The sequence below is a fragment of the Macrosteles quadrilineatus genome, unplaced genomic scaffold (genome assembly GCF_028750875.1).
Source record: "Macrosteles quadrilineatus isolate MER2022 unplaced genomic scaffold, UCM_ALF_1.0 Scaffold_2__2_contigs__length_208266976, whole genome shotgun sequence".
In the NCBI taxonomy this organism is placed as follows: Eukaryota; Metazoa; Arthropoda; class Insecta; order Hemiptera; family Cicadellidae; genus Macrosteles; species Macrosteles quadrilineatus.
In genome coordinates this window covers 1,148,785-1,165,363 of record NW_026542595.1, presented here as the reverse complement: position 1 = coordinate 1,165,363, position 16,579 = coordinate 1,148,785, and the positions used below count along the sequence as shown (strand labels likewise).

Genomic DNA, 16,579 nt, shown 5'->3' with positions numbered 1-16,579 from the left:
GAAACATGTGTCAATAATTCAACAGCTTATTGTTATATATTGTTATCTAATTAATTTTTCTTTGATTAAATGCTGTTGTTAACCATTTGCATTTGTGTTTTAAGTGTTCCTTATGTTAAATGTGTGATTCTAATGTTAATAAATGAGTGAATAAATAAAGTATGTACATGTATGTATGTCATAGTGTAATCATAGATAAAACATACTCCCTTAGTAGATTTCTCATCCTTCTTATGGAACAGCTGAAGACAATTTCATTGTTAGTTCATGTACGGTTTATGTAGAGGTCGTGTTTTGTTTACAATTTGTTTCCCGTTATTACAGCCATTTAAAACCTCGTTTAACCAAATAATACGATCTAATCATAAACAATAACTTGTCCCCTAGTTATATAACCAAACAGTAAAGCACAAATCAAGAAATTAACCCCAAAATAATGGAAACAAAGTTTCATCGACACAAGCGCCTTTGTGTCACGTACATGAACTAGACACAAAAAACGTGCTTCAAAATTTACAATGGGATGAGAAGTCTACTTGTGTTGGTTAGTCTATGGTGTAATATAATCACGGAGAGTGAATTTTTACGCACACACAATTTTTACGCATAGATAGGTATGAATTTGGGATATTTGGTAGTTAAATGGAATTTTTGTAGAATTTGGATGATGGATGGAGGAAAATTGGGGCTTTCTATAGATTTTTATGACTTGGCGGATTATTGGAGGATTTTTGCTTGAGCTGGGGATAAAATGGGGATTTTTCTTAGTCAGATGGGGAATTGTCACAGGTCCAGGGTGGCAACACTGCCCATCTTTGTCATTGTCAGTTTTGTTTTGGTTTGGTTGTCGGTTTCTCGGTTCCGGTTGTTTGTACTTTGTAAATAGAGATCGATGCCCGATGGTTGTAGGAGGACTGGGCTAGTTATCATACTGGGTTAACTTGGTTTTTATTTATAAATCAAAACATGGGGAAAGGTGGGATTTCAAGTGACGAAGATTCTAAGCCCACCGTAGCGAAAACCCCAGTTGAACTTCAGAGGTTTAAACTTGAAAAACTGATGAAAAATCCTGTAAGTACCTAACCTAGAAGAAATCCAATGAGTTTTGTTATAAAATCACTCTTAGCTAAGTTGATCGATCACACCTTGTGTAGGCTAAGTTAGTGCAGTTTTGGACGAAACATTCATATCAGACATGATCATATTCACTAAGGTAAATATGCATTTTAGGGTTTGCACGCGATTTTTGAAATTTTTTTTTTCATTCTACTCGAAATTTAACGCTGATTCCGAAAATGACGTTCTTTTTCCGCGGAAAACGACCATAACGCGGAAAAACGACCAAAACGACCAAAAACTCTTTTTTTACCAAAACACGTCATGTGGGTACTCAAATTAACCGTAATATTAAGCAGATCACGACTATGCAAGAATTTTTTGGATCCGAGGTCAAATAAGCGAGATTTTCACGTAAATATGCGATGCTATTTTGGATTTTTGCTCTAACTATTGTCTGTGTTAAAATACCAGCTGATCAGGATCAGCTGGTCATTATTTTATTATAATTGTTTATGTTTTAATTTAACAGGTAAAAGGGATGATACTATGCATAACCTAACTTAACCTAACCTACCCTAACCTAACCAACCTAACCAACCTAACCTAACCTAACCTAACCAACCTAACCAACCTAACCTAACCTAACCAACCTAACCTAACCTAACCAACCTAACCTAACCAAACTAACCTAACCTAACCTAACTTAACCTAACCTAACCTAATCAACCTAACCTAACCTAACCAACCTAACCTAACCAACCTAACCTAACCAACCTAACCTAACCAACCTAACCTAACCTAACCTAATCAATCTAACCAACCTAACCTAACCTAACCAACCTAACCAAACCTAACCTAACCTAACCTAACCAACCTAACCTAACCAACCTAACCTAACCTAACCAACCTAACCAAACCTAACCTAACCAACCACACCAACCTAACCTAACCTAACCTAACCAACCTAACCTAACCAAACTAACCTAACCAACCTAACCTAACCTAACCTAATCAACCTAACCTAACCTAACCTAATCAACCTAACCTAACCTAACCTAACCTAACCAACCTAACCTAACCTAACCAACCTAACCTAACCTAACCAACCTAACCTAACCTAACCAACCTAACCTAACCTAACCAACCTAACCTAACCTAACCTAACGAGCAACATGGCAGTGCTACTACAACCAATGAATAGGTTGGTACTGAAAAATTTCCCAATTTCAAGCATATCTCCCATAATTCTCCCGACTAATTACCCATTATTTTTTACACATTAAATTACAACGATAAACCACGTTAGATGTCTCCCTCACCCAAAACCCCGAATTCCCACCTGTCCCCTAGTGAGTTGGAGTTATTGCTGGTAGTATCACGTTTTCGTGAATATCTCGCTTATTTGACCTCGGATCCAAAAAATTCTTGCATAGTCGTGATCTGCTAAAAATTCCGGTTAATTTGAGTACCCACATGACGTGTTTTGGTAAACAAGAGTTTTTGGTCGTTTTGGTCGTTTTTCTGCGTTATGGTCGTTTTCCGCGGAAAAAGAACGTCATTTTCGGAATCAGCGTTAAATTTCGAGTAGAATGAAAAAAAAAAATTCAAAAATCGCGTGCAAACCCTAAAATGCATATTAACCTTTACTAAAAATAATGAGCTAAAAGTATTAGTCTTTTCATTGAAGTTAATCATATTAATCACATACAAACTTAGAATAGGCCACTACTTTTAGGCCGCCTTCTCACTAACTTAGGTCGCAGCCACTAGATTTGTAGAATTGCATTGAATCTAATGGAGCCCTTCACACTACGGTATCGAGTTTAAGCGACCCACCTTGGTGGTAACAACCCGGCAGCGCTGGTCGGTGGCTGTCATTGTGCTTTTTCAGCGACAACTCGTAGTGGGCCATTGTTATATACCTAGCCCTTCATATTAAGTTCGGTGGATGTTGATCTAGCTCTTGGGGTTGCGCACACAGCTTGTTTTGTCTTCTGACTGTCTTCCCTGTACACTCGTCTGTCACTGATGTCCACTTGTTTGAAGCTGCACACGAGCTTGTGATACATTCTTGGTCCGCAGCTGTTTGTTTTGAGTTATGAACATATCTAGGCTATATTGCTTTATTTGGTTTACATTTTATTGCTTGTTAGCGATATGAATGAAGAGGGCAATACTTTTCTGGATAATAGCGAAAGTTTTTTGATTAACAGTAGGTATAAGCCAACTGAATCTGTAAGTGAACCAAAGAAGAACGTAAAAGTCTCTGGCGAGGAAATAAGTAAGGTACTGTAGGCTAAGTTTTTTGATTCCATCTTGACGAATAAAAAATCATACTACACAAAACAGAGTACTTTTTTGGCGAGAAGGTCTCAGCCACTTGGTGACAGCCACCATGTGTGAAGGGACAAGCATGGCTGCGACTTGTACAGGATGGTGGCTGCGACCCTAGTGAGAAGGTGGCCTTAATAATAATATAATGCTTTCATTCATGGAAGAATTAAGTGTTGTAATACCCCCGCCATAGTTAAAAAATATGTGGTTCCAACAAGACGGCGTGACGTGCCACACAGCATACGACACAATTGGTCTCTGGAGAGGATTCAAATTCATATTCAAATTGTTTGTTCAGCCATTTAACATTACAGTAATGAAAGGCTATGTCTAATAGGCCCATACAAATGTTAATTCAACTAAATAAAAATAGGATGAACACTTTCATTCTAAGCAGATCACACATATTAAAATGTGACAGGTTTTTTTTATCTCACAATTCTGAATCAACCACTTGACGGATTTTCCTGATTTTGGTGTTGAAAGAAAGATAAATTTGAAAGAAAGAGAATGTTGAAGTCATAATTTTAGTTCAGGGTTTCAGTTTTTTTAGATGTCAAGTGATTATTTTTTAAATATCTAGCCTAGTAGCCGACATAAATAACTGATTGTTCTTAAATTATTGTGGACGGACTCATCAGTTTTGATGTTTGTTTGTTTTCACTTCCAGTGACTTTGGATAACTGAAATCTGTCATCGCTTGCTGATTGGTCCCTGGAATCTGGAACCCAACTTCAGCTGTCTCTAGTAGACATTTCTGAATTTCGATATGACTAATTAAAGTCATTTTAAATTTAATTGAGGTATATAATATTCATAGTCTCTGTGGAATTTTGAAAATTAGGGCAATTCTTGACATTGTGGATTGCTAAAGTCTTCCACTGTCACGCAGAGTTTGTAAAAGCGAGTCGAACGCTCGTATTGCCCAGTGAATGCTGGAATCTGGTAATGAACACGTTCCAGGCAAAACACACTTACTGTTTTCTGATAGTGGTCTTCGCACCTATCTATCTGAAGAGACTAAATCAAGTCGAAACAACAAAGCACCTCTATCCTTAAAGGTGGATAGTTGTATTTGACTTAGCGCAGGCTCAATCAGTTTCGATTCGTCAAACCACACATGATAGGCCTACATTGATAAGTACACACCCGAGACGGTACGTGTGACAAGTTTGTGTGAAAGTTTGATTTTTTTTAGATTTACTAGGTGAAACCATAGAACCACAACAAGTGGAATGCCGACTCAAGCTGCGCTAGGTGCTTAGAAACGCGCCGGCTCCCCCCCACCACAAATCAGTGTAGTGGTGCAGAGTGTAGGCCTACTATGCGGCACATGCTCCTAGCCTATGTTTCGCACCACTAGTTCACTAGCCTAATTGTCTAATTAATCACTTAATTGAAAACTGTATAATACGATGACATGCCTGTATACTGCATGGACATTCAACTGCAAAAATTATCTTGATACTGTATATTACAAAAAAATAAATGTTCTGCAAACAAAAGAATGTTTAATGAGCTTTCCAACTCACACACATTTTTTAATAACAAGGATATTAAAGTTAGATTAACAGCACATATCTTAAGTACGGTAACATTTTTACTGACCCGCGTGAAGTTGGCCCCACCATAATGAGCACAAATTATAAAAACATGTCCATAATTTAGTGCTAAATTTGTGCTTCTCAAAGGTATTTATAAAAAAATTTGTGCTCAACAATAACACACCAAAAAATTATAAAAACTGTTGGCGGGGCTAACTTTACGTTCAGCCCGCCACCAAAGGAATTAACAATGTATTATACATAGAAATTTAGTGCTCATTTTGTGCTACAACAATATATAGTTTTTATAATTTGTGCTCTAAAAACAACCGAGTAAATGAGGAAAAACTGCCGCTGGTGATGACGTCATCCGCCCCGCCACATTGAACAAATCAGTTGAAAATGGTGTCATGATTTAGTGCTCATTTTGTGCTACAACAATATATAAGTTTTATAATTTGTGCTCTTAAAACACCCGAGTAAATGAGGGAAAACTGCCGCTGGTGATGACGTCATCCGCCCCACCACATTGAGCAAACCAGTTGAAAATGGTATCACGATTTAGTGCTCATTTTGTACCACAACAAAATGCAATTTGTATAATTTGTGCTCTAAAAACACCTGAGTAAATGCCGAAAAACTGCCCCCGGTGATGACGTCATCCGCCCCGCCACATTGAGCAAATCGGTTGAAAATAGTCACTTTTAGATTAAATTCATACAGTATACAGGGTGTTTTAGCCACCATTAGAATCTTGCAAACGATACATCTTACAGTAAACTTAAAATCGGGAACATTCTCTTGTTTTTAAAGATGTTGAAAAATAAGTAAACGTTATGTTTGTAAATGGCCGCCATTTTCCAACATGGCGGCCAACTTAGATATTTCTTATGGAAAACCCTATATTTTATAACGTTTTTGGGCAGAAAATGCAATTTAAAAACTATTTTGTACCTGACAATTTTTCCGTAAACCCACTCGTTTAGGAGTTACAGCCTACGAAAAAAAAAGATTTCCGGTGTACTTTTAATATCATGTAGCCCCTAAACGAGTACGTTTAGAGCAAAAATGTGAAGAATAAAAAAGTATGGCAGCAAACTTGGAAAGTGGAAAACTGTGTATTTTATGTTCTTTTAGGATTGTAGATGCGATTTTAAGATGTATTTAATCCTCACATTTTTGATCTAAACTTACTTGTTTAGGGGCTACATGAAGTTAAATGTACACCGGAAGTCTCTTTTTCATAGGCTGTAACTCCTAAACGAGTGGGTTTACGGAAATAATTTTAGGAATAAAATAGTTTTTAAATTGCATTTTCTACCCGAAGACGTGATAAAAATATAGGGTGTTCAATAAGAAACTTCTAAGTGACTATTTTCAACAGATTTGCTCAATGTGGCGGGGCGGATGACGTCATCACCGGCAGCAGTTTTTCCTCATTTACTCGGTGTTTTTAGAGCACAAATTATAAAACTTATATATTGTTGTAGCACAAAATGAGCACTAAATCGTGACACCATTTTCAACCGATTTGCTCAATATGGCAGGGCGGATGACGTCATCACCGGCAGCAGTTTTTCCTCATTTACTCGGGTGTTTTAAGAGCACAAATTATAAAAACTATATATTGTTGTAGCACAAAATGAGCACTAAATTTCTATGTATAATACATTGTTAATTCCTTTGGTGGCGGGCTGAACGTGAAGTTAGCCCCGCCAACAGTTTTTATAATTTTTTGGTGTGTTATTGTTGAGCACAATTTTTTTTAAATATACCTTTGAGAAGAATTTCCATTTGTCTGAACTGATTTTCAATCAAATCTAACTATTTAAATAACATTAGGTTTAACAAGTACCTAGGTTTTCTGCTACAAGGAAACTAATTAAGCAAGTTTTTTAGTAAAATATTAATAGATTAGTATAAAATAAATAAATTGGCCAAGTTTAATCCAAATATATCAATAAACAAGCAAACTACATCATTTTACAATATTCTCCATAAGAATAACATGGGAATTTTAAATTTACAATTTTTGGAATTTTCTCCGTTACCAATAATCGTACAAATCACTTTGATATTGATTGATTGATTGTAAGAGGGTGGACTCATGGTCCAAGCACGTCAACCGAAGCTTATTGTGCATCCCGCTTTCCACTAACTGGGTAAGCCTATGCCTGTTTCCCTAACTAGGTGCAGGAGCTTTTGCCCAATGTTAGCGTCTGGTTCCTCACCTGGCTGCTTTAGATCAAACAGAGCCCTTCTCCTAGCCCGTAGTCCATCGCAGTCCAGAATAATGTGTTTTGCAGTCTCATCGGACTGGTTACAAAGTCGACACTCCTGCTTGTCATTGACAATTCCTAGAGTGTGGAGATGTTTCCTGAAATGGCCGTGTCCAGTGATAAGAGCAAGTACCTGCTTGACCTGCCCTCTCCCCAGCTTTAGCAGCCAGCGAGTGAAGAGGGTGCTAGGTTCTGAGAGCAGTTTTTTGCCAAGTGATTGTCCAGGATAATTACGCCAACGCTCAAGATGTTGTCCCCTGGACCATTTGTTGATTACATGTTTAGCGGCCGCTTTGCTGATGCCACAAAATGGCTCTGGTCCAAAGAGTGGCATGCTCGCACCTTTTTTTGCCAGCTTGTCTGCACTCTCGTTGCCGCCAATGCCAACATGGCCTGGGACCATGGCCCCCACATTTAATTGTGGGCCCTGTTACCAGGATCTGGCTTGGGCCCCCCTACCAACCGAGGGGGTCGGGGGGGTATGGAATACCCCCCCAGCCTAGACGGGGGGTCCGGGGAAAATTTTGAAAATGTCATGTATTTTAGTGAGTTTTTAAGGCAATCTAGGTACCGTATTAAATTTGTGAGTGGTAAATGGCACTTTTGCAGCCTTTTTAAGGAAGAAAAGAGTTCTTCAATGAGTTTTATAAGACTTAAAATTTCAGGAATTCAGCAATTAAAACTATTATATCAATACACAAAAGCTCCATGCCTATTAATATTTTGTCTTTTTTATTTCCCTGTAAAAGGGTTTGGCTATCTTAACTGCTATAATTGTACTTTGTAATATGGAGTAGGAAAAAAATTTACGTAAATCGAGTTTAACAGCTTACACCAATGAAATCATATTTTATTCAGTTACAATTTTCATCAAGAATTTTAACAATACCGGTACTACATTTTTTGGGAGTGGATGCCTGAGCTGCCGAACTTGCACGAGTAGTCACGGAGATCGCCAAGAATGACCGATGCTATCCAATCCATGCTTTAGTACAGTATTATACCGAGCGAATTGGGAAGAAAACTTAGGTCCAAATTATTAAAATCTTTCATATTTTTAAAACTCCAAAAGTAATGAATTTTTTATTTTGTGTCAAATAACCTAGATTGCAATTATTAATTGAAATATTTTATACATAAGAGTGCAACCGGGACCAAATGTTGATAAAACGGGACAAATAAGCGTCCCGAGAGGATTTGTCGGGACGGACCAGTCCCCCTAAAACGGGACGTCTGGTCACCTTAGCTATGGTACATAGTACATGTCAATTTTTCAATGCTTTACAAATTTGATTTTAACTTATAACTATAAGGATTCATTCTTGAAACTATCAGTTCAATTATAAAACCAAACTTTGTTTATTATGGGGGGAGTGAGGTAGGAGTGGCTAGGCGCCTGGCGGGAGGAAGGGGTAGAGGGAGTTTGTGGAGCCGGCCACTGGGGCCCGAGCTGGCTGTTCTGCTGTTGTATAGGACATACGCACCTACGCACCTATAGTATTTAAATATAAACTACCTTAGAATCTAGAATTAATACATTTTAAATTATTTAACTTAGTTTTTTGTAAAATATATATATTATTTTTTATCTTCAATTTATGATCTGCTGTAAAGTGATCTTCAATGGGGAAAAAAGAAAAAAAAGAAAAAAAGAAAAAATGGGTAGGCCCGGGCCCCCTGAGGGCCCGGGTCCTGTGACCAGAGTTGCACCAGCCCCACCCTTGTAGGAGCCATGCCTGGGACCCAGCCGAGAGTTACAGAGTTCTGTGATGCAAGTCTGCAGAGGGTGTTGAAACACTCCTAGACCAGTTTTGAGGTGACTTCATTTGAGTCAAGAGCTTTGAGAGCAGCCTGACAATCAGATAAAATCACTATCCTTTTGTCTTGGTACCGTCTGGCTAGTCCTAGGTTGGCACAAGCCAAGATGCCATAGATTTCTGCCTGGAAGATGGTACAGTATTGTCCCAGACTTCCTGATAGTTCTGTTCTGGGTGATCGACAGTAAACCCCAAAACCAGATTTTCCATCGATTAGGGAGCCGTCTGTGTACCAGACGAAACTCTCCATATCTTGGAGATGCCCTTCCTGATGTTTCCACTCATCTCTGGAGCGGAATTAAACATTAAAGGGTTTGGTGAAAACTGCTTCCTTGCTTAGGAAGTCCGAGGTCATGTCAAGCACAGGACACTCAGCCAAAGTCTTAGCAATGGCGCAGTGGCCTGCCCCTGACAGGCCTTCCCTCCACAGATTTGCAACCCTCAGACGGTAAGCTGCCTTGAGGGCCTCAGATCTGATGAAGATGTCCAGTGGTAGCAGCCCAAGAGCGACTTCTAGAGTAGCTGATGGACTGCTCCTGAAGGCTCCAGTGGCCTGTAGCGTGCCGAGCCTTTGCATGCTGTCTAGCTTGGCTATGACAGTTACCTGATTCACCTTTGTCCACCAGACTAGTGAACCATAGGTAATCTGAGGCCTGACCACAGCCTCGTATAACCAGAGTGCTATGTGGGGTTTAATTCCCCAGGTGGTTCCTGCAAACCTCCTGGACGTCATGAGCGCCCATTTGGCCTTATGCAGCGCGTTGACACTTTCATATACTAAATTATTTGTTTTTTTAAGCTCTTTAACAAGGTCTAGAGAGAAATTGTGAAATTTTGTGTTTTGAGGGTCAAAAATGAGAAAAACCATTTTTTACCCCATAAAAGTCCTCGTAAAACACTGTTCCCATGGTCCGATCATGCTGGTTTGCGAACTCATTCAAGTTTATCCCGCCTTACACCTTCAAACCAAATTTCATGAAAATCGGACAAAAATTACTCAAGTTATCGCGTTCACGGACGTATTTATATATATATACTTACTTACTCCCATGGCCATCGATACCCAAGGTGGTATTTGGCCTCGCTAACTGAATGCCTCCATCATCATTGCCTCCTCCTTTTTCGGATTCAAGATGGCGGATAGCTAAAATAATCTTTAGAAGTGCTCTCATTTATCTTTAAAAATCAGTTATTTTTGGCCTACAAAATATATTTTTAATCATTTAAAAGTTAATTATTGACATACCTCTTTACGTTCAGATAGACATATAGTGAAATAGTTGGTGTTAGTGAAAATCCAGGACATTATCTGTCCAGCACAGTTGGAATGTGAAGATAACTGATTGCACAAATATCCTGATAAGACCTGGTTGTGCAAATCTCCTGATAAGACTGGTCAAGGTCTGGATCACCAAGTAACTCAGGTGGACTTGTTGTGCCGTCTGTTTGTTTACATTATTTTCTGGACTTTTGTTAATTTGACTCATTAATAATAACAATTTTTTAGATAGTACAACAATTTTATATTTTAACTTGCTGAACATTTTTAATATTAAAAATACATTTTGTTTATAATTAATGAAGTAATTAAATTAGTCTTTGCAGTGATATTAGCTTAAGTTAATTACACTGTCTAAAATATGGGAATAAGAGAGGGTGATTTTGTATTTGCAACAGTGAGAGGATACCCTCCTTGGCCAGCTATTGTGGATCAAGTTGAGGAGAAAAATAAAATAAAGTATTTTAATGTAACATTCTTTGGTACAAAAGAAACGGCAAAGTGTAGGCAATCAAGTGTATGTCTTTATGTTGAAAACAAAAATAAATTAGGAATCCCTAAGGAAAAAAATAACAGCTTTAATATAGCACTGCAAGAAATTGAGAGGGCAGTAAAGACTAAACTAAGCCAAAATACCTCGACTAGAACACCTAAAACCTCAAAAACTGGACATTCACTATTTACATTGACAAATAAATGTAAAAACACAGTAAGCAAACCATCTCAGTGCTCTACACCCATAGTAACAACACCTGACACCTTGCTTGTTGCACCGAATATGGTAAATTCTGTTGACGAATCATATAATGAAGACCTAAAGTCTCAGATAATTGCTGTCAAAAATAAGTGTATTGAATTAGAAAAGACTTTAAATGAAAGAAACCCCTCAGATACTATTTTAGAAAATACAGAAATTAATCCCAATCAGCCGAAAAACAACTTGCCACAAAATGAAGATTTTCATACAAAAATATTGAGCTGGCTAAAATAAAAATTGAAAACCAAAACTTAGTAAAAACCGTAGAAATCTTACAATCTGACTACAACACATTGGAAAAAGAATATGAACAGTTAAAGAGCAACAAATCTAATTGCACCCATTGCTTCCCCCCCTTTCAACCTATCCTTGGAAGCCAGCGGCCGACCTACAAATTTACAGCTGTTAACAATGAAATTGGTTTTGAAAGTAAAAATTCTTTCCCTGTCTTAGAAGAAATCAGTGAGGAAAGTAATGCACAGAGTCAACCTAGCCTTCTTAATGGGCCAAATAAGGGAAATTGTCAGTCACAAAAGAAACATGAAAATAGAAAGGATTCAAGTAAACAGAAACTCACTATTTTGGCTGATAGCCATGGCAGAAATTTAGGACACCTAATAGAACAAAGATCATGCTTTAATGTCTTCAGTGTTGTCAAATCTAGTGCTAAGCTAAGCAATGTCATTGAAAGGGCTGGAGAGCTAAGCAAGGACCTAGGAGCGGAGGATTCTCTTCTGGTGATTGGAGGCACTAACGACATGGAGACCCACAACTCTGAATCTCTCTTGAATGAAATTAACCATCTCATTTCAATCACTAACCACACTAACCTGGTTATTGCAACTTTACCATGGAGATATGACAAGATGGGACTGGACCTAAAAATTGGAAAAATTAACAGGAAATTAGAAGATATTGTTGCCCAGCACCCTAAGGTTTCATTACTGCCGCTGCACTCTCTTCCCCGCCACCTTTTCACACCACATGGATTGCACTTCAATGCCAGGGGTAAGGTAAGGGTAGCTGACATGTTCTTGAAGCTGGTGAGAGCAAAGTCCAATAGAGCTTCTCGAGTAAAATCTTATATGATGTTTGACAATGGGAAAATTAATATTGTTGAAGAACACATGAAAACAATGATTGATGAAATGAGGAGTGATAGTTCAGTGGGTTTTGCACACACTATCTCAGCAGATTTTGGAGATCCGAAGCACATGTCTGCAGGTGTTGCCGTGATCTTTAAAAAAAAATTTGGGAGAGCACAATCTACTGATTATATCTCAAAAAATCTAACAAAGCAGCAATACTTAAATAGGGGAGCAACAGTCTTTAGTCTAGTGACGAAGGAAGTCTTTTGGGGAAAGCCATCAAAGACAAACTACAACAGCGCTTTTAAACAGCTAACAGAAAACTTTAAATCTAGTGGGCTTAAGACTTTGGTGTGCTCACCAATGGGTTGTGTCCGTGACCTAATTGAAGTGGATCATTTTATACAGAAATTAGTGGAATTCCAGCAGGCAACTGAGGCTACAATAATCATTGTCTCTTATTTCCAAAAATCGATCCGAATTCTGAGGAATGGATTTTCTCACAAAGATTTTGTGAGAGCCCTGGAACACTCTGTGGTTAAATGGACTGCTGCCTCCCACACTCAACAGTCATCACCAGTGCAGAATGCAAAGCATCAGCAGCCAACTCCAATGAGAGCCACAGCAGTCGACACTAATATCCAGCAACCACCTCAGCAGCAGCCAACTACATCTTTGAGCTCCCCACCAGTCGACACTACCGACTACCAGCAACTACCCTCATCCACCATCAGCACCAGCACCTCTACACTATTAGCAGAAAGTTCTCCCAAGTGCAGTGTAACCTGTGATGATAAGAAGGAAAGTGAAAGTGTAATGGAAAAAGGTAAAGAAATGTCAAAAATTTTTTAGATTAATTCAAATCAACGTATGTTGTTTAAGAAATAAAACTTTACAGTTAGAATATTTATGTAAAGAAAAAAATTTAAATGTAATTTGCTTGTGTGAACACTGGCTGAAACGTGATCAGATTAATTTATTTGTTCCTAAAGATTTTGTTCCAGCCAGTGTTATATGTAGGGAATCTAAGCTTAATGGCGGAGTGGGTGTTTATATTAAAAATTGTCTGAATTTTTTTCAGTTATTGATGTTACTGAATTTTATATTGAGTCTGATTTTGAAATTTGCTGCATAAAACTTACGGATGAAAACGTTTTGATTCTTAGTATTTATAGAGCTCCAAGTGGAGATGTGAATAATTTTTTTGACTGTTTTGAACGTTGTATTAAAAAACTATTACTTAAGAACCCCTCAATAATTATTGCGGGTGATTTTAACATTGAAATGGGGAAAAATAATAATGACTTAAATAGCAGTTTCACTAGATTTAGTAATATTTTGAGATCACTTGACCTTTTTTTAACAAATAGACAACCCACACGTATTAATTCCTGCATAGATAACATTATTGTAAATTTCAATAAGAATTTATATCAGACTACACTTGGGGATAGCTATTTTGCTGACCATATTCCTCTATTTTTTGAAATGTATACAACTAAGTATCCACAAAGAAATGAAAACAAGGTGTGTTCCAGTGATTTGTATTTTTGAAAACAAAATGAAGAAAATATTGATTTATTTATAACTTACCTAAAACAAGAAAACTGGGATATGATTGGTGATTTTAAACAAAATAAAATAAATGTTGAAAACCTATTTGACAAATTTTTTAAAAGATATATAGATTTGTGGCATTCTTGTTCACCATTAATAAAAGCAAAAAACAAACAAAATATAAAAACCAATAAATTAATCAACTGGTACACACCGGAATTAGAAAAGACAATAAATGAAATGTTACTGTTATTTTCTGTTTATAAGAATCTTCTTTCAATAAGATCAGAACAATCTCAGGCAGCTTACAATGCATATATTCAAATTAAAAGAAGGTACAGAAAAGAATTGGCAGGAGCAAAAAAATTGGCAGTTAAAAAATATATTAACTATTCCCCAAACAAGTGCAGAGCCGCTTGGAAGGTAATTAGAGACGAAAATTCCCCCTCTTTTACCCCGGATGTCAGCCTGGATCCAGATGAATTTAATACATATTTTCAAAACTCAATAAAAGAGTTAAGTGACGGAATTCCTACTACACCTTTTAGTATGGAACACTTTTTGGGAGATAAATCTATCTATCAAGATTCATTCAAGTGGCAAAAAGTCTCACCGGTGGACATTATAAAAGTTGTATCTAAATTTTCAAACTCTAAGGCTATGGATTTTTATTGGCTATCAAATCATATAATCAAACAAACAATTGAATTTATAAGTAAACCACTTGCTTTTATCTTAAATAACTGCATGCAGGAAGGTTATTTTGCTCAATCACTTAAGGTTTCAAAAGTCACACCAATATTTAAGAAGGGTGACAAAAATATGGTTCAAAATTACCGCCCAGTTTCAATTGTTCCAATTTTATCAAAAATATATGAATCAATTATGTATAATCAACTCAATTACTTTTTTTAATCACATAATATAATTACAAACTGTCAACATGGCTTTCGTAAAAATAAATCAACAACATCAGCAATAATAAATTTAGTAGATTATTCTTTAGATGCTTTTGAGGTGAAAAAATCTGTTTCTCTAGTGCTGTGTGACCTCAGTACCTAAAGCATTTGACAGTGTCCCATTTGATATTCTCCTAAAAAAACTTCAGTTTTACGGTGTGGCGCAAAGCTCCTTGAAACTGATTGAGTCTTACCTCTCAAAGAGATTACAATATGTTTCCGTTAGAAATAATTGTTCCAAGATGATTGAAGTGGTATCTGGAGTCCCACAAGGATCAATTCTTGGTCCTTTTTTCTTTACAGTTTATATTAATGATTTGCCCAAAAACTTAAATACCTATTCCATTATTTATGCTGATGATACAACATTACTTTCCAATCATGAAAACTTGATTTATTTACAAGAAATGTCCCGACAAGCTGAGACAATGGCTTATGATTGGTTCTCGACAAATAAACTATCTTGTAATTTGGAAAAAACACAATATATAACATTGAGTTTAAAAAGAGAAGTCAATATGGAATCGGTCAAGCTTTTAGGAATACATATTTATTCAAAATTAACTGGTCTGATCACATCAAATCTGTTTAAGTAGCAAAATTTCAAGAGTGACTTGCCTGCTTTGGAAACTCAAAAGTTTTGTTAGTCCTGATTATTTGAGACTAGCATACTTTGGCTTCTTTCAGGCACATGTAATATATGGATTGCTTGCATGGGGTCACTCACCACATGTTAATGACATCCTATTGCTTCAAAAAAAAAGCTATTCGTAATATGGCAGGAGTCGATCACGTAGCACACTGTAAGCAACTTTTTGTAGAGTTCAAAATTCCTACAGTATTCAATCTATACATCTTTCAAGTTCTGGTTTATGCTAAAACAAACTTAAATATGTTTCGTACTAGGCAAAATATTCATAATCATAATACCAGGGGGAGGGGGAGTTTGGATATAGTACTACCACATAGGCTTACCAAAACTAAAACTTCTTTTAAACGAAATTGCATTTACTTTTTTAATAAGCTGCCTGAGAATGCAAGAGAGGTTAGTTTAAACAGGTTTAAATCTGTATTGTACACCTGGCTGGTAGAAAATCCCTTTTATAAACTTGAGGAGTTTTTTAATACACAAGTTTGTATTTCTTTTTAATACATTAATGTCTTGTTTTATTTTTATTTGCTATATGTATATGTTACATTTGTATAACATTGTATAACAAATTGACTTGTCCTATTTCTGTACAAACAGATCAATGGAAATAAAATATTCTTATTCTTATTCTTATTCTTATTTCTTCCGATCTTCAGCATCTTCCTCCATGATTCTTATCTTCCTCATATCTTTGGTCACTTCATCTTTCCACCTCATTTTGGGACGCCCAGGAGGTCTTCTTCCAACAGGGTTCTCTTTCCAGATAAATCTATATATATATCTATATATATACATATATAAAAATGTTAACGAATAGTGTTTTTGGCCTCTGGGGACATCAAAATGAAAAAGTAAATTGGTCCCGGGCCTAGGTCTTACCATGCCACCTACGGTAATAGCTACTTCCCTATAGGGAAATTTGCTAAAAACACACTTTATTAGTTTTCTTGAAGCAGCAAACCTAGGTATTAGTTAAACCTAATGTTATTTAAATAGATTTGATTAAAAACAATTCAGACAAATGGAAATTCGCTTAGACGGCAGGTTTGCTGTGGCGGGGGTATTTTAACTTCTCCGCTACCAATAACCGCACAAAAACAATTTGATGTACTAAGTTATTTTTTAAGCCCTCTAAAACTTTTTGGAGAGAAATTGAGAAATTTTAAGTTTTAAGGGTCAAAAATGAAAAAAAAACAAATTTTAAAACCATAAAATAATTTATAAATAAAAAACTTTAAATGCCACATTTTTAAA

At 36.7% G+C, this 16,579-nt stretch overlaps 1 protein-coding gene across 1 annotated transcript in view; it reads left to right on the top strand.

Moving 5' to 3' along the window:
* The first annotated feature begins 824 nt into the window (after positions 1-824).
* The window catches only part of LOC128987206 (PRKR-interacting protein 1 homolog), a 32,121-nt gene continuing 16,366 nt past the window's right edge, over positions 825-16,579 (top strand). Inside the window, exon 1 of the mRNA XM_054407951.1 lies at positions 825-1,071. Coding sequence (XP_054263926.1) covers positions 967-1,071 — 105 coding nt within the window. The 5' untranslated portion in view covers positions 825-966. The remainder of the gene's footprint in view (positions 1,072-16,579) is intronic.